The sequence below is a fragment of the Mesoplodon densirostris genome, chromosome 17 (assembly GCF_025265405.1).
Source record: "Mesoplodon densirostris isolate mMesDen1 chromosome 17, mMesDen1 primary haplotype, whole genome shotgun sequence".
Lineage (NCBI taxonomy): Eukaryota > Metazoa > Chordata > Mammalia > Artiodactyla > Ziphiidae > Mesoplodon > Mesoplodon densirostris.
In genome coordinates, this window is record NC_082677.1 from 66,252,198 (window position 1) to 66,279,186 (window position 26,989).

The 26,989-nt window shown below is 51.0% G+C and overlaps 1 protein-coding gene across 1 annotated transcript in view; it reads right to left on the minus strand.

Moving 5' to 3' along the window:
- STK24 (serine/threonine kinase 24) overlaps positions 1-26,989 on the minus strand; it is a 104,306-nt gene that overhangs the window by 15,430 nt on the left and 61,887 nt on the right. Inside the window, exons 3-5 of the mRNA XM_060079578.1 lie at positions 11,025-11,081; positions 3,886-3,994; positions 3,423-3,580 (exon numbers count right to left, since the gene is read on the minus strand). Coding sequence (XP_059935561.1) covers positions 3,423-3,580; positions 3,886-3,994; positions 11,025-11,081 — 324 coding nt within the window. The remainder of the gene's footprint in view (positions 1-3,422; positions 3,581-3,885; positions 3,995-11,024; positions 11,082-26,989) is intronic.

The window sequence follows — 26,989 nt, forward strand, 5'->3', positions numbered from 1 at the left end:
AATAGAAACTATTTGCTTAAGTAGAGGCAGTATTTAGGAACACATCAACATTAGTAAGTGGCATCTAGAGGTAGAAAACCATTTATGAGCAGCTCCATAGCAATACACGGCCCAACCATCACCTCATGCTAGGATACAACCTGTCATGAGTCCCCAGGCTGGATGCTTTTCCCACTCACATCCTTCCCCACCTTCAGGGCGCATTAGCCAGGAGGTGGGTAATTCCTGGTCCTGAGATGGACCAGGGGAGTCCATGGGCTGGGAAAGGAGCGCCAGTCACGTGCCAGTGGACAGGCTGGCCTTTCAGATGCCAACTGACGGCCAATCCCACTGTGTTTCCACTCGTCTTTTTTTCTTCCATCAACACATCACTGTTTCCATCTTTCACCATGGTTAGACTGCAAACAGTTATTTCAGACATGACTGGACACCAAAATAACTTAGCTTGTGCTTGGGTACGAGGCCTACAGATGCTTTTCTTTTCATCTCATTTTTTCCGGTACTTTCCAGATTAAAGACTATGTGCTGCTTTTGAGACCAAAAAAAGGGAAAGTTATTGACAGGAGAATACTGACCCTGGCCCCTCAGCCTCCACAGGAGTCGTCTGGTTAACAGGAAGTCGTCTGGTTAACAGGAAGTCTACCACGTTCTTCTCCTCAACCTACAAATCCAGCGCAAACGGCTCTCCTCTCCCCCAGTGGGCTTGGTCTGAACGTCCTTCCCTCGTCTCTGAAGGGCTGAAAAGCCTGCGTCTGTGAAGCCCTCCCCAGATCACCCCGACCTCCTCTCAGCGCCCCTGCACCCCGTTCCCTGTCAGAGCGCCCGACATGCAGTGTCGCACTCACTCACTGAAGACGTAAATCTTCAGCACAGCGCTGGGCTCAGCTACGGCAAGGACAGGAGGGATGAGTACAGGGAAGGGGACAAGGTCCTCACCCAAGTCTCCAATCCATCCACTGACACACCATCCTAACATCCTTACAGAGGAAGGGGAAAAAGATGGAGCTTCTTCGCCGAAGACCCCGGCTCCATCGTTGGTCCCACAGGCTTCCCGGGGGCAGGGCAGAGCTCACTCCGGTGGCCCCGTCTCCACAGCCTGGGGACTCCTTACACTAAGCCACCCCAAGTCACCTTAAAAATAATACGCCTCTTGAGGCATATGGGCCAACACGACTTAGACATGCTGTGCTCAGATCAAGAGCTGAGGTTGGCATCAGCAGCCCAGGCAGATGACAAGGGGCCAAAGGTACTGGTTCCAGAGGTGACTGTGTCAAGCAGGGCTCTAGACGTACACACGAGCCTGAAGGCCAACACCCCCTTTAGTTCAGGGACATGAGGATGCTGGCGAGGCAGGTACAGTCCATCCTCACCCCAACCCCACCTGCCTTTGAGAAGCAGCACGTGTGCCCCAACATGAAACTGCCGAGAGCACCCTGCTTCCCCAGGGACCCCGGGGCTGCGAGCTCTGGACCTGTCATGCGGAGACCAGTGGGGAAGCTGGCTAGACGTACGTGCAAGGGCAGAAGGGGGAGCTGGAAAGAAGCCGGGTGTGTGTATCAGGAGAGAAGAGGTGCCCGTCAGAGCGCGTAACCGCCCCGCCAGACGAGCCTCAGACGGGGGCAGTCACTGCAAACAGGTCTTTTGTCAGGCACTGCTCCAGACGAGAGCTGCCAGCCCAGGGGCACACCCCCCAGCCTCAGGCCCCAGCCTCTGGCAGCCTTTCCTGACCAACCTCAGGACTCGGGCCCTGAACCTTATCTGCACTTCCCACACCTCCTGCGTCAACAAACCTGGGAAGAGAATTTCACAAACATCTTCACAATGAGTTCCAGCTAAGAGTTGTTGGGTCTGATCCAAGCAAACGAAAGAACTGGCTTTTGCCATAAGCCAGAGTAAAAGGTAAGGGTTTGCACGAAATGTGACACGCTTTCTTAAGCTCCCCAGCCAAGCGTGCATTCCCTGTAAGTTTGCGACAGTGTCTTTTAATCTGCCTTAAGAAAACACCACAGCATCTACTGATCACACAAGACCATTTTGATCTCGACAGCTCCAGGGAAAAGGTGACAAAGCTTCACGATGTCATGGGATCGCTACAGTGCAGAGGCCGCCTTCAGCAAACACCCAGAGAGGCCCTGCCCAGGAAGAAAGGCGGGGAAGGAAGGTCTCAGGCAGCCCGGACAATTCTTGAAGAAGTATGAGGTGAGCAGTGATGAGTAACACTGAAAAGGTAGGATCTGAACCCTAAGTCACAGGGGCCATGGTTGAGCAGCTAACCGACCAGAAAGGAAAAGAAGAGAAGAACCAATGGGGTGTAATCAAATGAGTTAAGAAACTTGGATTCTAGCCCCAGCCCTGCCAAAATCTAGACCTGAGAACTTTGATAAATGGGCCTCAGCTTAAAATAAAGAGAATGAACTGAACACATAACTTCCTGTTGAGTCTTAAAATGATACAACCCCAGGACAAGAGACGACAGCAAAAACTGCTGCTGAAATCAGAAGTAGCTATGGAGGTAAACTCGTCCCGGGGCGAGGCACTCACGGGCAACAGACACACCAGAGACTAGACAGCTCTGCTATCTTGAGGGTTGAAAACCTAATCGTCACTTGTTGGCCATTGGCTACCAAGGCCACGAGAACGCCTATGGGAGTCACGGCCACCAATACAACTCAACAGTGAGAGGGCCAGGTCCACCTCTGCCGCGACGGACACGCACCCCAGCAACTTCCAGCACCAACGCAACAGCTCACCACGCCGAGCTTAGGTCCCCAGGAAAAGCCACCCTACGCTCCGTGTGCTATGCTTCCCAAGGTGGGGATCTGCCAGGTACTGAGAAGAGTTCCACTTAAAGAGAAGAAATGGTGTTTGGCACGTCAGTGTATCTGAGTTAAGTATTTGTTTGCCTAGAAATACCGCTTTAGAGAAGCCTATTCTCTGTGGCCCATGTGGAGATCTCACTGCATTCAGGCGACCGAGACACAGTCGGTGTGGGATGTGAGACTGAAATGAGGTCTAGGAGGCGGGGGTCCTGGGCTTTCTGGGTCTATATTAAACAGTTTCAGAAAGTTGAAGGGCAACGGGGAAGAAAGAAGGCAGGAAAAGCTGGGAGAGTGCATCATAAGACAGGTAGAAGAGGCTGGAAAAGGGAATCACGATTTTGCCCCCTTTGTTGCTAAGGAGCCTCTGAGGACAACGATCCCAGGAGCGGGGGATCTAAATGCGAGGACCGGAGGGTGTGCAGCAGCCCGGAGAGCACTCTCCTGCCCAGGTGCTGGCCTTCCAGTTCCGTGGACTCTCCGTTTCTCCTGTGGGATCCTTTCTGCCCTTGCCCCTTAAATAGTGTTCAGAGCTCTGTCCAAGGCCCCCTGCCCTCCCCGACTCCTCAGGCTCCTCTGGCCGGCCAGCCGAGGCGCCGCCCTCACCTTTGAGTCGTAGGCCGACTGCTTGATGACTTCAGGCGCCATCCAGAAAGGGGTGCCCACAAAGGTGTTTCTCTTTATCTGGGTGTCTGTCAGCTGGCCCGCCACGCCAAAATCCGCCAGCTTCACCTCTCCGTGTTCAGAGAGCAGGACGTTGGCAGCTGTAAAACAGAACCAAAGATGTCTCCTGCTGTCATCTGCTGGAGAGTTCCGCCCGCTACCATCTGGGGACAGGCACACGCGTGCCCCAGCACCATCATGCGCTCTACAAGAACAGGGACCAGGGTTGTGCTTCTGGTGAGACCCCCTCATGGCCCGGCCCACCTACCCAGGCATGTCGAAGGCACTCTCCACATACCCACAGGACAACTTCCCTTGAGAAGAGAAGCACAGTTAAAACTCTACAACTAAGACTCCTTCCTCGCCTTGGGTATTTCAAAGGAATATAAACAAGATGTTTTCTCACCTTTAATATCTCTATGAATTTTCTTCTCCGAATGCAAATAATCAAGTCCTTTCAGTATTTCTCTTAATATAGTAGCAATCTGGGTTTCATCTAAAGGGCCAGGTTCTAACTAACAAGAAAAAAAAATGATTAAAGTTACTTAAATGATTAGATGAAAAAGTGTGAGACGATAGAACAGAGTCAATGTTAAATGGATGAGAATAATCAAACCTGAAATCTCCTTCACTCCAAAACAGAATTAAAACCTAAGCACAAGGCCCTTTAAAAAACCCCACAAAGAACCGGGGAAAATGACTTTGCTGAATGAAGCAAAGCTAGCTAAGAATCGAAGTCGGGCCAATGAGAAAGGCCGTGGTCAGCCTGCCATGCCTGCCGGCTGAGCTGGGAGGGATGTTAGTCCAGAAAGCAAAAGTCCAGCACCTCGCAGTGCTTGCCAGGGAGGGGACAGAGAAGCCTGGCTCTGTCCTAACATAGGTAACGGTTATCAAAACACAAGTGGGGCTTCCCTGGTGGCGCAGTGGTTGAGAGTCCGCCTGCCGATGCAGGGGACACGGGTTCGTACCCCGGTCCGGGAGGATCCCACATGCCGCGGAGCGGCTGGGCCCGTGAGCCATGGCCGCTGAGCCTGCGCGTCCGGAGCCTGTGCTCCGCAACGGGAGAGGCCACAGCAGTGAGAGGCCTGCGTACCGCAAAAAAAAACAAACAAACAAAAAAAAACCCACAAGTAGTCAAAAAGAGAAGGCCTGGGAGCTGACTGCTTCCTGAGGCTACCCCTACACCAGAAGCTTTTAAATCTGAATTTTAAAACTTGGGGGAAGAAAGCAGAAAAGAGTTCAATCCCTCATGACTGAACGTGTGTGTGTGGGGGGGCGGGTACACGGGCCTCTCACTGCTGTGGCCTCTCCCGTTGCGGAGCACAGGCTCCAGACGCGCAGGCTCAGCGGCCATGGCTCACGGGCCCAGATGCTCCACGGCATGTGGGATCTTCCCAGACCGGGGCACGAACCCGTGTCCCCTGCATCGGCAGGCGGACTCTCAACCACTGCGCCACCAGGGAAGCCCATGACTGAACTTTTTAATGTGATATAATATATATACACACGTATGTTACGTAATAAAAACATTAGTATATTACCCCAAATGACATAATAATTGCCTGAGAATAAATTTTTCAAGGAAACTCGAAGGAATTGACACTGACTCCTCACTGTCGTTAGTTATACAAAGATGTGAGGCAGACAAGTCAGGCACACACATCCCCACTAAAAGAAAGAAACGCAGACACGTTCTAGAGCTCAGTTCAAACTGGACAGTAAGCCTACCATCACTTGTAGAGCAGGGAACTCAACCACAACCAATCGCTTAACTACCTCAGCAAAACCACCTAACACTCCACCCAAAGGACTAACAGTGGAAGCATCAGAGAAAGGGGCAGAATTCTAACAATTTAATTTTTCATCTGAATGATGAGGTTCGGTATTACGTTTTCAGACTTGACAGTGAACTCCACCATAACCCCAATGCACACGTGTAAGTCAACGGGACGACCCAATTCCACGATGCTCACCGAGTAGGTGTGAAAGAGATAGATTTGCTTTAAACCAAAGGGAATGGGAACCAAGACGCGCCTTCTGAGGTAGCATTCCGACGGACACGTACATTTCCTCGGACAGACAAGTCCTGCCGTCTTAAGGCCTTCAGTGGGATGGTGGTGGAGGGACAGCTGATCGTTTCTGGGCCCAGGTCGGGGCACAGAGAACCCCCTTCTCACTTCGTAACAACGTGATTGCAGCTGCCCCGCTTTCTGGTCCACCCAGCGAGCTGGTCATCACAGGCCCAACCTGATCCATGAAAATCCGCGAAGCCCGGGAGGAAGGGGGTGTTTCTCGAAGTCGGGGCCACCTCTCTGGGACTCTGGCCCATCTAGCAGCGGGGCTCCCGTGCTCAAGCCACTTTCTCACACTCAGAACCCGGGTGGAAGGGAGGCTCCTTGCTTTTCTTTGCACGGTGTGCTACAGACGCAGAGAAGTCACACTGACAGGTGACTAGTCCCCCAGAAGCCCTCCAAGTCCTGACTAGGAGCCCGCCCGCGACTGCCGCAGACCAGGGCGGCCCACTGCGCACTCTGTTCCACGGAACCTAATTCCTCCCCAAGTTGTCGGACCCAGAGTCTTGTTCTCAAGGAACACATCGAAACAACTGTTCCTAAGCACACAATCTGGAAACCCTGCCTTGTCTGCCTGCTCCACATCTCCTTCTGAGTTCACAGATTGGGGGAATTTTAATACTGAAAATGAGGAAAATGCACCTTTCTCATAGCCTGGGGAAAAAGAAGGAGGAGGCAGAGATGCTGGCGAATTTGCTCTTATGCCCCGGGGTACAGACCGCAGAAGGGTAACCCCACTGTTCAAAATGCTCTCCCAGAGCAGGGCTTCCATCTCCTCCTCCAGCAGGTTTTCACCCAGGCAGACAGCCAGGAACGTCTGACGTCTGGCTGGACTTGGACGTACCCACCTCCGCCCTCCTGTGATCAGGTGTCTGGAAAGAAACGGCGGAGCAGCCTGGAGTCATCACCAAGGAGAGAGAAGACTGAGGAACATGAACTGAAACATCTTCTGCTGGACCATTTAAGAGCTGGCTCTCCGACTGATATATATATATATATATATATATATGGTTATGCCCTTTTAAAACTGGCCTAAACACCACCCACCAATGATTCATAGGCGGGTGCAGGAAGAGAGAGACTATTTACAGAGCAGGGAGATCCTTCAAGGTGTCAAAATTCACTGTAAAGGGTATTCAGTTGTTCCCTAGAGCACAGAGCTCCTGGCTGGTGGGTCCTCACATCCTCCACCACTAACACTCCTAAGCAGTCTCTTCATTAAGAAGACTGTGGAATCTTCAAATAATCTCTATAAAAGAAAGACTCGGAGGATAAAAAAAAATGTAGACCGCTCCTCGTCTCTGGGTGACTTCTAATTCCCCCTCCCAAACCTGTTTTCCCCTCTTCCTCTGTAACAGACTCTCGGCCTGCACGCGGCCACCCAACTAGAGACCGTATCTGCCGGCCTCTGCAGCAGCAAGTTTGGCCACATGACTGAGTTCTTGCCAAAGGAATACTTGCAGAAGTGCCCCTTCCCGGTCTTGGCTTTGAAACGCCAGCAGCCAGAGAGGACAAGGACTCAAGACCACGGGAAGGCACCCACCCCTGCAGGGCCCGGAAACCACTGACCCCACGTGTGGGAGAGAAATTTCCATCTCGTGTGAGACACTGTTTGGAGACCACCACAACAGCAGCTTGGCCTAAACATAAATGAATATGTCATCTCATTTTTTTAAATTCACGTGGCATATTCATTTTTAAGTTTGTCAAACATCTCTGCCTGACTGAGTGACCAATGTATAGAGCCTAGTTCCTTCTTAATTAAGATTCCAAGGTTGCCCCTTAGATTCTCCTATAATACTGACTCATCTTTTAGTCAGTGAAAAATCTTTCAGCCTCAGGCCCTCTGTTGCTAATCCTCATTCCCCTTCTCCCAATTCACCTCACGCTGCTTTATTTTCCTTGTAGCACTTTCCCACATGCGATATAATCAACTGTCTGCCTCTACTTGGAAGCTCAATTCCAGAATGAAAAGAAAGTCAAAAAAAAAATTAACTATCACACATGCTCACAGGGCAATCCCGGGTGAAGGAAGGCGCCATCTTCCTACCCAGGCTAAGGTGTTATTAAGACTCAATGCAGGGAATTAAACTAATGTCTCACGGGCTTCCCTGGTGGCGCAGTGGTTGAGAGTCCGCCTGCCGATGCAGGAGACACGGGTTCGTGCCCCGGTCTGGGAAGATCCCACATGCCGTGGAGCGGCTAGGCCCGTGAGCCATGGCCGCTGAGCCTGTGCGTCCGGAGCCTGTGCTCCGCAACAGGAGAGGCCACAACAGTGAGAGGCCCGCGTACAGCAAAAAATAATGTCTCACAGCCTAAGTAAAAAGGCATGATAACTAAAATGTAGAGTGAAAAAAGCCACCCAGTCTATAGTATTTCGTTATAGCAGCCCCAGTGCATGAAGAGAAAGGATGAAATCTAGAGTGAGGAAAGAGCCAGCAAGATCTTCGTACTCTGGGAAATGGCAGGCCCTGCCCTTGAACAAGACACTGTCATCTTTCCCTCCACGGGCCTCATGTACAGGGGCTGCTCCAAAGACATACAAACATACCAGCACCGTGCCTCTTAACAGAGAGAGAGACATTAAACAAAAGCAAGGTGGGGGCTTCCCTGGTGGCGCAGTGGCTGAGAGTCCGCCTGCCGATGCAGGGGACGTGGGTTCATGCCCCGGTCCGGGAGGATCCCACATGCCGCGGACCGGCTGGGCCCGTGAACCATGGCCGCTGGGCCTGCACGTCCGGAGCCTGTGCTCCGCAACGGGAGAGGTCACAACAGTGAGAGGCCCGTGTACCGCCAAAAAAAAAAAAAAAAAAAAAAAGCAAGGTGGGATTTTTCTAAGAAATGCCCCAAATCCATATATTCAGCTACCTGGTAACAAATCTTCATATGCAACAATACTCTGGTTTTTAGAATCCTGTGTAAACATTTAATAGACACTCTCAAAGTAATCTTAATAGTCTTCAACATTCAAAAAACTCTTGAATCCCATTATTAAAGTGCATCTTCTTTGAGGACTGGGGTCAGGCCAACAGAAAAGGGATAAGAGATGAAGAAAAATACGACAAAGTCAGAGGGAGGGGAAGGAGAGCGCGAGGTCAGGGCTTTGCAGCTGGTTACAACAAGGTCCAACGTCCAGCTCTATCTGCTAGCTGGCACACCTAACTTCTGAGCATTTCCATTTCCTCCAGTAAAATGAGACGATTTGGGGACATTCAAAAAGGGATGCCTGGTTCTTGCCACCAGAGCCCATGACGTGGAAGATGGATGGCAGTTTGCTGGGACTGGCACCATATGGGATTTTAGTTAATAAGTGGAGAATTCGACACTTCCTTCCAAATGTAATGTCTAAAATTTCACAGACTTCAGAGCTCCAAAGAAAGTTACCACTAAATAAATTATTGTGGCATTAAGAATGAATAAACTAAAGCATTTAGAGACTAGAATTGCTGTTCTGAGGACTCAGTGTTGGAAAAGAGTCCCCACAAATCATTTTATACATGCCACAAATGAAATTCACTTAAGATAATAGTAAATCTAATTATACAAAATGAGGCAATTTTCTACATTTCTGTAGTATTTCCCAAAGGAGTTAAAAAAAAAAGAAAAGCTCTTTGTGTCATATGTATATTTACGGAAAAGCAGCAAAGGAAGTCATAAAATTTATCCAGCTGTTTTGCTTTCTCCATTTTAATATCACTGTTTATACCATATTAAATTTTTTTCCTGAACTTTCCTTTTGACCAATTGCTTTTACGGTTTATAACATTATGTGATTTTTTTAAAAATTGGGTACATAAGCCTTTCAGAGATACATTCAGTTCTAGAGGTTTTACCTTCCCCCCAAAATACTAACTGTTACTATTACTGTGAGAAAGTAAACTCCTTTTAATCAAAGGGTATTTCTTTTCTTAGTGAATAAAATCTGTGTAAACTGTAACCACCAAAAAACGCTAGCTTCTCTCAGCTGTGAGACCAGTGAAAACTGCAGACGCACCGCCCTGACAACTGTCTAGCAAGCAGAACCCGCGCTCAAACACTAAAATGATAGATCAGGCCTGACTTGGAAATCACCACTCACCCAAAAGCCCAGCTTTTACAGGACGGGCAGGGAAAGAGTGCTGATTCCGTTGATTTCACCGCGTAACCACATGGGGATGAAATGTCAGGGGCTAAACAACTGTGCGAGATTTTTTAAAATTTGTTTTGCATAGATTGTGTTTCAAGGATGGCTTAAGTAATGCTCATGATTTACTGGTTATTTCTGAGCATCTTATCAGAGGCCAACATGTAACCATATTTTACCACAAGAGGGGAGTTACATGGGGCTTCCCTGGTGGCGCAGTGGTTGGGAGTCCGCCTGCCGATGCAGGGGACACGGGTTCGTGCCCCGGTCCGGGAAGATGCCACATGCCACAGAGCGGCTGGGCCCGTGAGCCACGGCCACTGGGCCTGCGCGTCCGGAGCCTGTGCTCCGCAACGGGAGAGGCCACAACGGTGAGAGGCCCGCGTACCGCAAAAAAAAAAAAAAAAAACCGAGGGGAGTTCCAGGCTGTGACTTTGAGGTCATCCTACAGCGGAGCTGCCTCTCATCTGTGTGGGCTGGAGACACCGCCACTGGCAGGGGTCCAGCTCCACCGCAGCCACACTGTGAGCGCAGCAAGGCCTCTCTGCGTGTGCATCCAGGAAACAGAAACATGCGTTCCTGCTTGGCCCGACGGCTGCTCCCATTGTGATACCGTGCCCGTCTCTTACCTCTGAAATCAGATTTTAATTTTTAAAAATTCTAGTTCTGATTAATCATAAATGAAAATGTTCCACGCATATTTTAGAAGGGAAGTTACCGTCTGAAACATGAAACAATGACGGGGTACCAGCTCCACAAAAGTTAAAACCAGTTTTAGAAAATAAGAAACTGTTCTTAAGTCAGACACAGCAGGCGACATCCTTCATGGCTGCTTGGAATGAATTCACGGGTTTCCCGTGAAACAGCAAAACTGTCTTCAAAAGCAGATCTATACGCAGACGTAAGCTGGGACGAAGTGAGAGAGTGGCGTGGACATATATACACTACCAAATGTAAAACACATAGCTAGTGGGAAGCAGCCACATAGCACAGGGAGATCAGCTCGATGCTTTGTGACCACCTAGAGGGGTGGGATGGGGAGGGTGGGAGGGAGATGCTAGAGGGAGGGGATATGGGGATATATGTATACGTATAGCTGATTCACTTTGTTATACAGCAGAAACTAACCTACCATTGTAAAGCAATTATACTCCAATAAAGATGTTAGGGAAAAAAAAGATCTATAATTTACAGTAACGTATCAGAAGCAAAAATCCCTATTATAAGGAATAGTTTGGTCCTTTTTTCATGCAACTTAAAAAGGGAAACAGAATGTAAACAGAATTATCTTTACAAGCAAGACTGACCGAGAAGACCTCTGATGCATTAAACATCCAACATGATACTTACTAAGTCCAGTGCGGAGCCTCCACCAAGATATTCCATTATTATCCATAATTTAGTGTCCTACAGAAAAAACAAAGAGAGAGGCAAATTATTTTTTTTTAAAAGCAGAAAAGATTATTTTAAATAATCTAAGGGTATTTTGCGCTGTCATTTTGGAACTAGAAAATTTTATAAATACACAACAGCGAGAAAAGTGCGTCCGAGTGAGAACTGGGTGGGAAGCCTGCACTGTGCCAGCGGGGCCCCGCACCAGACCCCCCGGCAGTGCACTCCACAGCTACTGCACCAGGGCTCCAAGGGGCGCGCCTGTCTTCACAGCCTCAGTGGGTGATCCTCTGGTACAGAAGGGTTTGGGAACCAGTCCCCAAGGCCAGTACCATGCACACCCATCCCGCCCAGAGCGTCAGACAGGAGGCGACCGGAGCACAGCCCTGGGGACGGGCCACCTCCCCGCCGGCTGCATCTCTGAGATGCGCAGAGGGCAGGTGGCATGGCTCGTGCGGCCTGTCACCCACTGCCTTGCTCCGGAGCTGGGCGGCCACCCTGAAGGCCGCCATCCCCCAGCTCCGGGATATCCAGGAAAGCAGAGGGGCCCGAGCCTTGCCCCAGTCCTCCAGCCCCCTCCCCAGCCTCCGTGTCTTGCGTCTCTTCCGTCCGTCTCTCCTAAAGCCCCGCAGCGCCCATGGCTTCCAGGGTGCCCCAGTCCTCCAGCCCCCTCCCCAGCCTCCGTGTCTTGCGTCTCTTCCGTCCGTCTCTCCTGAAGCCCCGCAGCGCCCATGGCTTCCAGGGTTCTTTTCAAACACAAATCCCAAAGTGCTACTCCCTTGAAAGCTAAGAAGCAAGCAAACACCCACCCAGCCCTCCCAGGGGATGAGGGCACACCGGTGCGGGGTCAGGAGCACAGGGCCTGGGGGTGAGCCAGACCCCGACTCACAGCCTGCAGACCTGGCAGTTACTTCCTCTGAAGCCTCTGACTGGGCGCCTGGCCGAGTGAGTGCCCGCGCCACAGCAGGCAAGCTTGAAGGCTGGGGGGCGCGGTGACCTGCCACAGCCTGCGGTGCCCGGTCCACAGCCTGGGAGCAGGTGTGCGAGCACCAGGCTGCTTCCCTGCTAACGCCACACTCTCCGGTTGCTTTCAAGTGCATCAAAAAGAAGAAAAGCAAACAAAACCGTTCCTAGGCTCTTTGGTACCTTCAGGATAGAGCTGAGCCCGAGCTCTTCAGAGCAAGCAGGGCCCTCATTAGGCCCCATCCTCGCTGCTGCCTGGTTGTAGCGATGCTGAAAGATTTGCTTTTCTGGGCTGAGTCACAGTTTCCTCAATCAGGAAAACCCTCACCAGCTCCCCTCCCCACACCCCACTTTAGCACCTTTGGTCTGATCTTCACTTAGATTTGCTTGTCTGTGTTTCCCACCAACACCAAGCTAAGCGGCTGGGGGCAGCGCCTGGCATGGTCAAGCCCAGGAAAGGCGGCCTGTGGCACCTGTAGCGGAGGAAGGGCAATGATGCTGACTGCGTGTTCACTTCAGGGAGGCGCTCGTGCCTTCACTACACTTGTAAAGTAAGTTTCTTTTAAAATTTAAAATAAATCCTGATATCTGGAGTCAAGTCTGTGATATTATAAAGAAACAGCCCAAGTTTTACTGTATGTGGAACACCCTCTCAAGTCTTTAAACGCCCCTGACTCCTGATATGACGAAGACAATCCCAGTCTAGACTGGAAAAGGCACGGAAACCTTACCTGATGCATCTGGGGTCTACCTGATAGACACAAACATCTACTCACTCAATATTCATCCAGCCATGGGCACCAGCCTTGAGCAGGCGCCATCACCCCCTGCTTCTGATTTCAAGAGAACTTCCTAGCAGAGAGAGCATTCTCCAGTCCTCCTTTATTTCACAGATACGCCCAATTCTTCCCCACGCCAGTACTTCCCGAACACCTGCTCCTGGAAAAGGTCCGTGCTACTCCCTCTATAGACACCCCAAAGCACCTTGAGAGCGAGAAAGCAACTACTGCGGCGAACGGCATAGGAAAGCTAAATGGTTTTTCTATAAGAAACCTGGGAGTTCACGTTTCTACTCTCGTTCTCTTTTCTACGGCACCGTCTGGCCCGGCTCCCACGCCTTTGACTTTGTGGGTGTTGAGGGTGAGTTCCCTACAGCGAGATCAGCTCTGGCAGGCAGGTCCCCCCACCCCGCATCTGCATCTGTGGGGAGCGGGGGCAGAGGAAAAGGACACCCTGGGAAACGGTCTGTGCTGACGCGGAGGTTCAGGGTCACCTCGCAGCTTCCGGAAACAGCGAGACAGGTGACCATGCCTCATCCCCCGTTCCAAAGCTCCAGCTCCCCACTACCTACCAAGGGAGCAAAACAACCCTTTACACGGCTCGCTCCCCTTTCAGGGAGTCACAACAGGGGACAAAGTGACCTGTTCTCCCGTAACCCTCAGGGGCACTTCAGCAACAGCAGAACACCTGGCAAACCAGGTGCCCCAGCTGAAAGGCTTTAGAAAGCCCGAGCCTTCCCTGTATCTTCCTGGAGAGGAAGATGCAGTAAAAAAGACCAGCCCCGCTTCTCTGTTCATCCAGCTCATTCCTGGTACCAGACAGGCCAGGGCCTGAACGCTACCCAACACGAGGTCCGCCAGATTCTCGGGGGGCACTCAGGAAAACAGCACTGGGTCCTTCATTCAGGCCACTGCTTTTTAAATACTTGGCCAGGTCCTAGGACCCAGGTGCTTTTCTCTCCAGTTCCACCAGTCTGGGAATGGAAACTGCGTCAAGAAAGGTTCCACTGGTCCCACCTCTCAGCTGAACCTGCCTTCCCACCCCACGGGGAGGGCCGCTCACCTCGGCCGCCGAGCCAGCAAGAGAGTGGGGGAAAGCCCTGGGGACGAGGGGTCAGCGGCCTCACCGGCTCTGTGCTCCCCGCGGCCGGTCCCCGTGGGGGGCCCGTCTCTAAGGCGGAGGCCAGACCTCCGACGACTGGCAAGTCACAGCTCCCAGGAGTGGGCCCCAAGCGAGGGGACAGCAGGACCTGCCGGGTCACAGAGGCGGAAGCAGCTGCCTTTTAAGATGAACGGAAGGATGAGCTGGCACGGGGCGGGGGTGGAGGGAGGGAACGAGGGGGTCAAGTGCGGTCGGCAAGTAGGGCGGGAGTGAAGCAGCAAGAACCTAACGTGGACGGCGAGGGGAGGGCCAGAGAACGGTCATCCTGTAGCCTGTTGATAAACACTTCACACTTCCTCCCAAAAGTCACCGGAGGGCACCGGGGCCGGCTCTCGCTCTTACTCGGCCCTCGAGGTGTGCAGGGAAGAGGCCAGGAGCAGCGAACAAACAAGCGCCCGCGCAGCAGGGAGAGGGGCGGGCTGGGGGGCGGGGCACGGGGGGGGGACGGGGCACAGGCCGAGCAGGCGGCCTCGCTCAAATGGACACAGGCACTGCCCTCCACCGACAGCGGAGTCCTGGGGGAGGCGGCAGAGGACGGGCTGACTCAAATGTATCCACAGGTCCTTCACGCAGCGAGGGTCACTCTCCTCTCTCTTTAAAGCTAAACCATCGCTGGTTTTAAAATCGCTGACAGCTTCCACCAAATTCCAGTACGAATTCCCAACTCTGTGGCTTGGCGGACCAGCCCTTGGCAAGCACGGACCCACCTGCCTGCTCCCCTCACCTCCAGCTTCTCCGTGCGCCCCGCTCCAAGGCCCGCAGGCTCCTGCACGGCTGCACCCGCTGCCAGGTGTGCTGCCCGCCAGCCTCCGAGGACAGCGTTCGGGGTGCCCCTCTCCCTCCTCCATGCTCCAGGCCCATGCTCTGTCCTCACTGTCCCTGGCCCAGGGAAGACAGCCCGGCTCACCCTCCGCCCAAGACTAGCCCCGCCAGCAGTGCCCTCCGTTCACCCAGCACCTCCCATTCCCACGGGTGACCCCCAGCCCAACCAGTGACCCCACTACCCGCTTTGTGACACCTCCCCCAGCACTGTCCTCCTCCACGGCTGCATTCCTCTGGACTCAAGCCTTCTCCTTCTCTAGTCCAAGCCTATTGGGTCTGCTTGGCTCCACCCTGTCCTGGCTAGAATTCACCAACTCGAAGCCTCAGCTGCCGGTTCCTCTTTCTGACCGAAAGGGAAGGGTAGTAAGAACCACGTCTGCCTGCCTCACACGCTGACTTGGCGGGGGGGGGGGGGGGGGGGGGGTGCTGCAGACGTCACGAAAACCAGGGGCAGAGCGAAGGCCGGGGCTCAGGATGAGTGGAGTCCTGCGGTGCAGGCAGGACCTGTGCCGCGTCAGCTGGCCCCCGCGCAGCACAACCAGTGCAGGGCACTCATTCAACACAGGCAGAAGAGGCCTCTTAAATCTGCCGCCAGTCACCATCCCAAGTAATCATTTCTACCACCCAGCCCCAAAGAAGCAGCATTCAGAAGGCAGTAAATGGACCAGCTCAGGAAAGTAAAGACGGGCTCTGAGGGCTGCAGGCCAAGCGCTCCCCGCGGCTCCGTCAGGATTTCTCCTCTTCGGCACCACCCGCACCTGAGGCTGGATAACCTCTGCTGCGGGGCTGCCCTGTGCATTGTAGGGCGCTGAGCAGCATCCCTGGCCTCCGCCCACTAGAGGCCAGTAGCACATCCCCAGTCCTCAGGGCCAGACACCACCCCTGGCCTCTGGGGGCCAAAGTCGCCCCCGCTCAAAACCACTGAACTGCCCAGTCAATGTCCCTAAGCCTGAAGTGCTACTGCACAGAAGTGCTGACCGGTTAACTCTCTCCTCCCCTTGGCAAAGCCAGCTGTTATACCTTGCAGCCTCCAGCTAGGAGACCATCACTAACTCACTGTGACACCGAAGCTTGGAGTGCCTCGGCCAGAAAAAAATGGCAATAATCTGTATCTCTAACCTCACGGTTCACCTGACAAGAAAATGAGATAATGAATGTGAAAGCACTTTGCAAAGCTTGGGGTACTAAACACAGGCAGAGTTGCTATCAGCCCCTCAACAGCATCCCCCGTAAGTGCCTTGAAATAACCTGGTAAAACCGAAAAAGCCCAATTAACAAGACTAAACGGTATTTCTCTGCTTGGGAGTTTCTGAGCGGAATAAAACCTTGAACAATGATTCATCCACATTCTACACCAGAATGAAAAAGTAATGACTGCCCTATAAGCCCTGAGGCATGAGTGTTAGAGAAGGATGGTCTGGTCAAGGGACACACGTGACCTGCTCGACCAAGTGACCAAGCACCGTCACGGCCCAGATGCAGAATCGCCGCCCTCATAAAACCTGCCAAGTGAATGGCGTGTGAGGCGCTCTAAGGAACATAAGAATGGCTTTAATCAGAATAATTTCATGTTTAAAAAATGACCCCAGACAATGGAAGTTACGAATGACCTTGTAAGAGAATTTTCTCATAAGGGAAAGAAAACAGTTATTTATTTAATAACTTCGGGATTCACCACTTAAAAGGCACCGAAGTGTGTAAAGCGAGGCGTCCCCCTCTTGCCCCTGGCTCCTGGCTGTCCAGCCTCCACGCCCACCCGCTTAGCGACGCTTCTTCCGTGACTTCACAGACATATCTCTGCAAATACCTATCAACCCCTTCTCCAGTTCTATCCAAATGTAACGCTCTATACTGTTCTATACCTTGCTTCTCTTTGGAGCATTCTATACTTGTCCATAAAGGAATTCCCCCTTTTTTTTTTAAAGCCGTAACTAACCCACACCCTATTGACAACATCAGGTTGCTCCCATTCTTTTGCTATCAGAACCTCGAGGATGTATCATTTGGGGAGTTGCTGGAGGCTGAGTCAAAGGAATCCACTTGAATTTAAATAGATAATGACAAATTATTCTTCAGAGAGGCCGGCTCCATTTGTACCGCCTCCAGCAACCTGTGAGAGCTCATCTCCCTTTTCTTTGCCAACGCGCCATGTCCCTTGACAATGTAATCCAACTTTTCTTCAGTCATTCTTAGGAGGTGAATGAATTGTGTCCCCCTCCTAAATTCATATGCTGAAGTCCCGACCCTGAGTACCGCAAAATGGGACTGAATTTGGACACAGGGTCTTCAAAGAGGTGTAAGTTAAAATGAAGTCATTAGGGTGGCCCCTGATCCAATGTGACTGGTGTCCTCATAAGAGACAAGGACACAGGCACACACAGAGGGACGACCATGTGAAGACACAGGGGGAAGATGGCACCTCCAAGCCAAGGAGAGGGGACTCAGAGGAAGCCAGCCTGGCCGACACCTTGACCTCAGACTTCCAGTCTCCAGATCTGTGAGGGAATAAACTTCTGTTGTTTAAGCCGCCGGGTCTGTGGCACCGTGTTACGGCAGGCTGAGCAAATGACGGTCATCAATCCATTGCGGGGGGTGGGGGGGGCGTATCTCACAAAGTTTGTCTTTCTCTCATTGTAAGGCTGAACATCCTTACATATTGAAGAGTCATGCATGTTTTCTTTTTTTGTGAGCCCTTATTATCCTTTGTCTGTTTTTCTATTGACCTAATATTAGGGGAAGTAGCCTCCTGTAACATGAGCCATAAACACAGCATTTTCCTCATTTGTCTTTTGATTTTGCCTTTGGTAGTTTTTTGCTCGTGGAAATTAATTTAATGTACACACACAACATCAACAACAACACCGCTTACAGGCAAACCTGCCCTGCACTGCCTGGAGGTGGTGGCTGAAAGCTGGCACTCCCCACGTTCACAACCCTCACGGGCGCTTGACAGACATCAGACGACGGAAAGGTTAACACAAAGTGAATAAGAAAAGGGGTGGATTCTGCACCGATAACAAAGATTTTTACACCATGAATTCTGAAATGAAGTTAAGCCCTGGTTTTGCATCTGCACTGTAAGGAAAGGCTGAGCCCAGGAGGTCTTACTAAAACAACGGGGAGTCACAGACTTCCTTAGGAGTGTGGTTTTTAAAGCAAAGGTACCTTTTTGCTAAGATGCTGCGCATGAACCCAGACTCTTGAGCCCAGGTTTGGATCCTGCCTCTGAGCCGCACCAGCTCTGGGACCCTGAGACCAGGCCTGAAGCCGTGTTCAGTTTCCCATCTGCTCCCGGGACTAAAGAACACCCACCTCAGGGGTGTGCCTGGCACACAGCAGTGCCCATGAACTTGAGCTATTAATACCACACTAACTTTAGAGTGCCCCCTGTCTGAACCCAGGTCCACTGGGAGTCTTGTGAAACTAGGAGGCAGGAAACAGGTATCGAAGCCCAAACCCCACCTCGTTTTACAGTCAAAGCAACTCCCTGACATTCGTGACACCTTCCAACTGCACTCAAGGCACAGAACACGATGCCTGACCTCAAAAATAGCTGATTTAATTGTTCCTCTCACAGATGCCAGCATTCCTTCAATGATTCGTGCCTACTATGCAAACAGTGTCACTGGGGGGGTCTGTAAAATGAGTAGGGCTCAGGCTCTTTTCCTAAATAAATCACTTTTCATAATAGAAAAGTGGGCAAATAACTACACCAGCCAGCCTGTGGTGGGTACCACAAAGACACAAAATGCTGTGGGTGTTCAGAGGAGAGGCCCGTCTCATCAATTACCTACACAACAGAACTAATGGGGAGAAGAAAATGAGAAGATCAATCAGAAAATCAATGGCCAATAGGCACATGAAAAGACGTTTAATGTCGCTAATCATCAGAGAAATGCAAATCAGAACTACAATGAGGGCCTCCCTGGTGGCACAGTGGTTAAGAGTCCGCCTGCCGATGCAGGGGATACGGGTTCGTGCCCCGGTCTGGGAGGATCCCATATGCCGCGGAGCGGCTGGGCCCGTGAGCCATGGCCGCTGGGCCTGCGCATCCGGAGCCTGTGCTCCGCAACGGGAGAGGCCACAACAGTGAGAGGCCCACATACCGCAAAAAGAAAAAAAAAAAAAACTACAATGAGGTATCACCTCACACCAGTCAGGACGGCCATCATTAAAAAGTCTACAAATAACTAATGCTGGAGAGAATGTGAAGAAAGTGAACCTTCCTACACTGCTGGTAGGAATGTAAATTGGTGCAGCCACGGCGGAAAACAGTATGGAGGTTCCTCAAAACCTAAAAATAGTTTCCAATTGATCCAGCAATCCCCCTCCTGGCATATATCCAGACAAAACTGTAATTCGAAAAGATACATGCACCCCTATGTTCAAAGCAGCACTATTCACAATAGCCAACATATGGAAACAACCTTAATGTCCATCAACAGATGAATGGATAAAGAAGATATGGTACAGGGCTTCCCTGGTGGCGCAGTGGTTGAGAGTCCGCCTGCCAATGCAGGGGACACGGGTTCATACCCCGGTCTGGGAAGATCCCACATGCCACGGAGCGGCTGGGCCTGTGAGCCATGGCTGCTGAGCCTGCACGTCCGGAGCCTGTGCTCCGCAACGGGAGAGGCCACAACAGTGAGAGGCCCGCGTACCAGAAAAAAAAAAAAAAAGAAGAAGACATGGTACATATGTACACTGGAATACTACTCAGCCATAAAAAAGGAAATAATGCCATTTGCAGCAACATGGATGCAACTAGAGATTATCACACTAAGTCAGTCAGAAAGAAAGACAAATACCATACAATTTCACTTACATGCAGAATCCAAAATATGACACAAATGAGCCTATCTATGAAACAGAAACAGACTCACAGACCTAGAGAACAGACTTGTGGTTGCCAAGGGGGAGGGGGCCAGGGTGAGCAGATGTGAGCTTTTTTGTATAGAATAGATAAACAAGGTCCTCCTGTATAGCACCGAGAACTGTATTCAATATCCTGTGATAAACCAGAATGGAAAAGAATATATTAAAAAAAGAATGTATATATGTATATAACTAAATCACTTTGCTGTACAGCAATAATGAACAGAACACTGTAAATCAACTACACTTCAATTAAAAAAATAAATTAGAAAACGAAGAAAACAGGAAATTGAAGCAGGATAAGCATGGGGGTGGGGAACGACGAGGGTGGGGGGGGACAGCCCAGCCTTCCGCTTTTTCACGAGGCCCTAAAAGGACAACAGCGGTCCAAGACAAAGTCTCTTAGTGCTGGGAACAAGCATGGAACAAGAGAAAGGCCACTACCTGCAAATATCAACTAAAATGACACTGCACTATTAATAAAACCTGAAACGGCACAAAGAGAAACAAATGAACTGAAGATTTCTGGATCAAATCCTTAGGAAAAAATCAAAAGCATCACTACGAATTATCCAAAAATACTGGAAACACTACATACACCAAAAGCTATACAATACAACCAAAGATTTATTCAGGGGAAAACACAGTATTATACATTTTCATTACCAAGCCAAAAAAAAAACCGGGGCGGGGGGAGGGAAAAATTTTAAGTGTTCAATATGGAAGTTAGGAAAGAAGAAGGAAACCTAAGGAAAACAAATAAAGATACATGCAAAATGGAAAAATATTAGAATGAGAAATCCACTTTATTTTTTAAATAAACTCCAGGTACTATAATCAAGAAAAAAATAGATAACACTAATTTGCAAATATAGCAATAAAAAATGACGGATGGAAACACTTTTAAATGCAAACAGAACAGGTCACAATGTTTTATTATAATACGTTAAAAAATCTACAATAGATGATTTCTTTGTAATGTATGAATTAAAATTTACTCAAGAAAGAAGAAACGGGTGGGGGAAGAAACGGAACAATTAACGTCCTCTAAAAATATCTATATAAAGAGGAAGGAAGGAGGGAAGAAAGGATGGGAAGGAGGCAAATGATTTTGCCCTTGAATGTTTTAAAAGAACAGAATATTCTAGCAACTCTCCTGAAGCACGGGACTTTTCCTGACATCACAACGTGTAACACCAACACCTGGAAAACGTTATCATCAGCACAAGAGGAGGAGGAGGGAGGTGCGTTTCTACGCGCCAGGGACGCGGTGCCTCCTGGGACGGAGGGCTGTCATCTAAAGAGAGGAGTTTCTAGAGAAGAAAAAGGTGCTTTTGGCAATGAACATCAGGTGTGAGTCTCCACACACGTGACACGTTTGCATGATATTTTCTACCACCACCTGCCCAGCCCCACCAGGCCTCGGGCCTGCCTGCCAGCCAGGTCTGCAGCACTTTGCAGAGGCCTGAGCCCTCCTCTGCGTCCGCTCGCTCCATCACCATCAGAAACCTGACATGACAGGGAGAACACAGCCAGAGCTGCTGTCCTTCCAGGCCACCTCTCACCGCCCCCCACCCCCGACCACCAGTGGCCCAGTCGGCTGGGACCAGGCCACTCGCAGAAGGAGGGGCGAGTGGAGTCCTCCAGGGCCTGGGGAGAGCCACACCCTCCTTCACCACAGGCTCCCTGAGGGGACAGCCCCGGGGCGCCTCGGGTCTTCCTCTTGGTCCAGGAGGCGGGGTCCCAGCCTCAGCCCACAAGAGTGCGACACCGCAGCGCCGCATGCTTTACCGAAGGTTTCATTTGATTCTCCCGGTAGTCCTGTCCGCTTTACAGACGCGGATACCTCGTGAGCGCGGGTAAGGAGAACAGCTGGGGCCCAGATCCAGACTTAATGTTGAGTCAGAAACCTAAACAGCAAGACCCACATAACAAACATCACAGACTCTGCGCAACTTCTAAAGGATTCCAGTGAGGAAAACATGCTCTAGTGTAACTGTTCTTAACTGGCTTCCTTCCCGAGAGCAATGAACGCTAACCTTACTGCCTGAAAAAAGACATGGGTTTACGAAAGGTCTGCCTGTGACCTGTGGGGTTCACACGCCCTGCTCTCTCGTGCCAAGAACGAGAACTTCCGTCCTCACGTCCTGCAACAAACTGGCAAGGGCGCCGAGCCGTCCCTAAGACGCTCTTCTCCGGGTTTACGTCGCAGGCTTCTCTCTCCTGAAGAGGCCGCCTCATAACTGTGTGCGTGTGCGCACGCTGAGTTTCAGTAATTAAGGCCCCCCCACCAGGTGCTTCTCTCTTTGGCATCAGCACATATTCGCCACAACAGCAACAGACCTGTTCATGGGAAGTTCCTGTGCTGAACGCTGGTTAAAAACGAAGATGGATTAAAAACATCTGCTTAAACGTACAGATCCTTACAAGGTAATCAGGGAACTACACTTACAAATGACCTAAATCTGAGGGAGCAGAAAAGAACTAACAGAGAGGAGCATGGAAAGGGTGCCCCGGGAGATCAAAGAGGGGGACTTGACTGTCCCCCCGTGCTCTGTCCTCATAAAGGAGCAAACACAACTGTCAGTGACCATAAACTGCTACGTCAGACAAGTCTGCCATCATCGTAAGCTAACAATGTACTCTTCCTAAAAGTGAAATACTTCTCATAATTACAAGATTATCTCTCTGCCAGGTGAAGATTTTAATGATTATTACACAGCACATGTCAGAAATATCCACCACAAAACCATAAAACCAAAAGAAGTGACTACTGAAGGCTCAGTATGAATTCTCTGATAAAGACCCAGCCCAAAGAGATCAGACAGGACTAAGTCAGAGGGCAAATAGGGCTGAAAAAGAAGACTTTATGGTGTGTTTTGCAAATTTAAGAGGTGCCTCCAGTGTTAAGATAACGTATGGAATTAGTAGATTCACGCGTAACAGATGCTGTACTTCAAATGCACAGGTGGCAAATTCATATTTATACTTTTATCTCCATCCTTCAGGGTATTTACCATACCCTAACGGTAAACAGCTCCCAAAGTAAGGGACTTCTCCTGCAACGTGCCTGAATGCCCGGTGCCGGACTGTACCGAGGAGACGTTTCTGCTATCTGAACTCTCACTCTCCTTCCTTCCAACCTCCTGGCCACCTCACTCATCCTTATTCTCTGCACAGCTCTACCCCAGAATGAACAGTTAGATAACAGGCACATGTTCTCGATGTACAGTAAGTTCGCTAACGATGAGCTGCTGGACACAGTCACGCTGCACTTGGATCAGACGTGCGAATCCGGGGCACCCTCCCTGAGGCTGCTGAGGAGATATGGATACGTGTCTCCTGCCCCTACACCCGACCATGACATGACCCACCACCGCCCCCGGCTCCATTTCTGCCTCGGTGAGGCAGACTCCATCACAGCACATAAGCGTCCACACCGCCCCATGCAGACGCCTAGAGAAGAGCCAGCCTAAGTGCTCCGTCTGGCTCCCGGCAGACCGTGGTCGGTCAGTCATGGCCGTGACAACGTGTGGCTCCCAGACGGGGTTCAATCAAAGGGCCTGGTTCGAGCAGTCCATGTTTCCATGTTGAAGCAGATGTCCTTACTCACCCAAACGCCTGCAAGTCCTGCTGTGCTGCGTGGACCACTGAAAGAGAAGGAGTTTCTTTCCCCTCACGGGGAGTAAGGCTTCTCTTTGATTACGTACCAAGCGCTCCTCATTACATAATCTAAGTAAGATTTGTGATCTCATATATAATACTATTTTTTTTTAGAAATTTACTTAGAAATATAGAAGTTTTAGAAAGGAAAGCATATGGCATAATTAATTGTTTTACCTGAATACATCAGCTGTGTTTAGATACGTCAGACGAAGGTTTGAATAGGCAGAAGATGTATGTTGAGACAAAAAGAACTAGAAATACAATTAATACTTATTTTAAATTATAGGCAACAGCCCGAAAACAGAGTTGAGTTTCTTTTTGGTGAAGTAAAATATTTAGCCTAACTGGAATTTTAATTCATTCAACTTTCTGGATAGAAAAACATAAAACGGAGCTGCCAAATGTCTTCAGGGACTCCCTTCAATTACACTAGGACAGTGTGTTCGGGGGAGAGAAAGGAATCCATGGTCCCCGCCCCCCGAAACGTCTCGACGTTCTCTATTATCTTTGGTGCTGAGCCGACCTTTTTTTCCCCCATGATGGAAATGAAACGTATTCATTCCCCTGTGGTTTCAAAGCAAGATTTACTTGGGGATTAGTTTAGTCCACCCAAAAGTAACTTGTTTTGCTTCTACCCGCGGTCACCCTGGAGTCTGATACAAAGGGCTCCCTGTATCTTTTCTGTTTTTCCCAGAAACGCAAGGACAGATGCTTGCAAGCTAAAAATCACTCTCAGAGAAAACAGATGTTCTCTTCCCTCTCCCAGAAGTTGCAGCTGTTCCAGGTCCATGGGGAATGCGGCAGATGACTTCCAAATGGCAACGGAAGCTGGGAGGGTGGCTGCCACAGTGTGGGCACGGGGCTCCCCCCACGTGGCTGAATGACTGAGCAGATCACTGCGGGGAAACGAGGGCCCCGCTAGCCTGGGGGTGGCAGGCAGCTCACGAGAACCAAGGACACCCTTGTCTCTACGCCTGGAATCAACGAGTATGGTGCCCAAGACTACACAAGGCAGCAAAAGTGGAGGGAGACTGTTAAAATCCTAGCCGGAGGCACCAGGATAAAGCTTTTGTTTGTTGCTCAGAGAAAGGCAATCCTCATGGAAGAAAGCAGCCTGACTGCACCACCAGGGCAGACGGAGGCCGGGCTCCTACAGAGGGAAAAGCTGTCCTCGCAGAGTTGCAGGATGCCGGACGGGCTGTAGCTGCCAGTTCTCCGTGCGACCAAAGCCGGTGACTCAACAACTGAGCGCCCATGGACTCTGTGTCCCCGGGACGGGCTCTGCCCTGGGCCACCACTGGTGCTCCCCTCTGCGTGTGGACCGACAATCTGGCCGCTCTCCACAAAATAAAAAAAAACAATCCAGCATCTGGTAAACTGCCGCTCAAAGGAAGTTTTGAAGAGCTGCGCGTCTGATCACGTTTATGAAAACGTGCGTGAATTTCTTCCCTTTTCAGAGACTCTACCTTCTCATATTCACGTCACTTACGTAGAAGCATAAACCCCAAACCCATTTTCTTTAGACAGTATAGCAAATTAATTGGGGCCGACAAAGAGCGAACATAGAAAGCAGCAGCATGGACACAGGGCAGATATTTGGAAGGAACTCTGAAATCAACTGTGTTTAAAAAGAACAAGCCAAGGGCTTCCCTGGTGGCGCAGTGGTTGAGAGTCCGCCTGCCTATGCAGGGGACACGGGTTCGTGCCCCGGTCCGGGAAGATCCCACGTGCCGCGGAGCGGCTGGGCCCGTGAGCCATGGCCGCTGAGCCTGCGCGTCCGGAGCCTGTGCTCCACAACGGGAGAGGCCACAACAGTGAGAGGCCCGCGTACGGCAAAAAAAAAAAAAAAAAAGAACAAGCCGAAAACCACCCAGCGGAATCACAAACAGGATAAAATGGACGAATCGTACCGTTTCCTGGCTCACATCCCACTCTCCCCGCCAAGCTTTAATACACTTAGAGTCTAACAGCGTGAGGTCAAGCGTTTCTAGAAGCAGCAGGCGTCTTCCAGATCCCTCTCGACTCGGGAGGCAGGTGGCCCGTGTACCTCCAATGATGCGTCACGGTCCCTGAAGCCCAGATCTGGAGCAAGAGCCGGAGGCGGCGCTCCCCGGCCCGCCAGCCCCTCGGCCTCGGCCCGCACTTCTGCGGCGCCCAACGCCCGGGCGAGAGCGGGGCGGGCCGCTCTGTCCTCGGTCCCACCGGGAGAAGCCCACGGGGCAGGCCCGGGAAGGCTTCTCCCACAGCAACCTCAGTCCCTCGGTGAGGCCAGCTGCTTGCGGGAGCGGGCTGCGCAGACATGGGCCGTCACCGGCCCCGGCAGCGACCGCCCGCCTGCTAGACGGCGCGCAGGAGCCTCCAGGCCCGGGCGGCAGGGGGAGCCCCGTGGAGGGAGGCTCTGTGGGCTCCTCCTGGGCTGCCACCCAACACCCCCTCGGGGTAGGAGGGACGGCCTGCTCCCAGCCCACCCACCCCTGCTCTCCTGCCACTGGACAGGAAGGGGAGGAAAAGGAGGGACGGGAGGCAAACCACCCCTGAGAGCCGCTGGTGAAGAGCGCGCTGGTGACTCTTGTTTCCGGATTTTCCGTCTCTCAGAGACCACGGGTGATTTCACCAGGGCCTTCGACATGGCTCCCTCAAGACAGCTTCAAACAAAGGCCTAATGTTCCTGACGTGTTCACGCCTTTAAAGCCTCAACACATTTCTAAGGCATCTTTGTGCGTGGCCTGCAGGGAGGGGACCCTGCACGTCGGGCATTTAAATCGGGTTGTTCACAAACACAGTCCCGCCACAGCCCCGAGATCCCCGTTCAGGGGTGGGACGGGGCACTGGCAGGTTTTAAAGCCCCCTGCGTGCTCCGGCTCTAAGTTATTACTGCCTCTGGTTTAAATAAGCACCTTCAGATCAATCCCTTCCTAATGGGAACACTTGTGACGCACGCAGACCTGGCTCATGAGAGGGAAGAAGTCCCTGCGCTGCAGGTTGAATGTGAAGCTGCCAGGGGACGTTCTAGGGGGACCGTCCCGGCAGGCGCTTCTCTAAGTGGATCTGAGGCCTAGGGAGAGTCCAGGCAAGGCACTGAGATTTGGAAGCTTGGGCAGTAGTGAAGACCCTTGCCTGGATGAGTGTGCAAAAGGACAAGCAGGAAAAGGAAGCCAAGCACTAACAGTAACCAAGGAAAAGAAAGGCGAATGAGACACTAGAAATTCCCGTCTGAGGAAGGCTGTCTCGTTCCCCAGACCTGAGGGCCCATGGCTGCATTCCACCCCAAACAAAGCGGCTTATTAACCTTCGAGTGTTCATTAAATGAACAAAAAGTGAACCACACCCCACCTGGGGCAGAGAAAATCTTAGAAACATCTTTAGCAAGCTTTTACGAAAAGTCAAGACAAAAAGATTTTAGGGAAATGTGGTATTAATCACACACACCCCACCACCAAGCCCCCAACGATTTCCGTTAGGATTTTACACCTACCATAGGCTTCAGTGCTTGTGATCTTTGTGTTTCCTATGGAACAAGACACGCACAAATACTTTTACAGCTTATTTTCTCTCAAATCCCACAGTTTCACTCAGAAAACTATCTACTGAAAAATAAAACTGTTTTAAAACATTAACATGCTATTTCAGTAATTGCCTTTTGTACCATGCTTCAT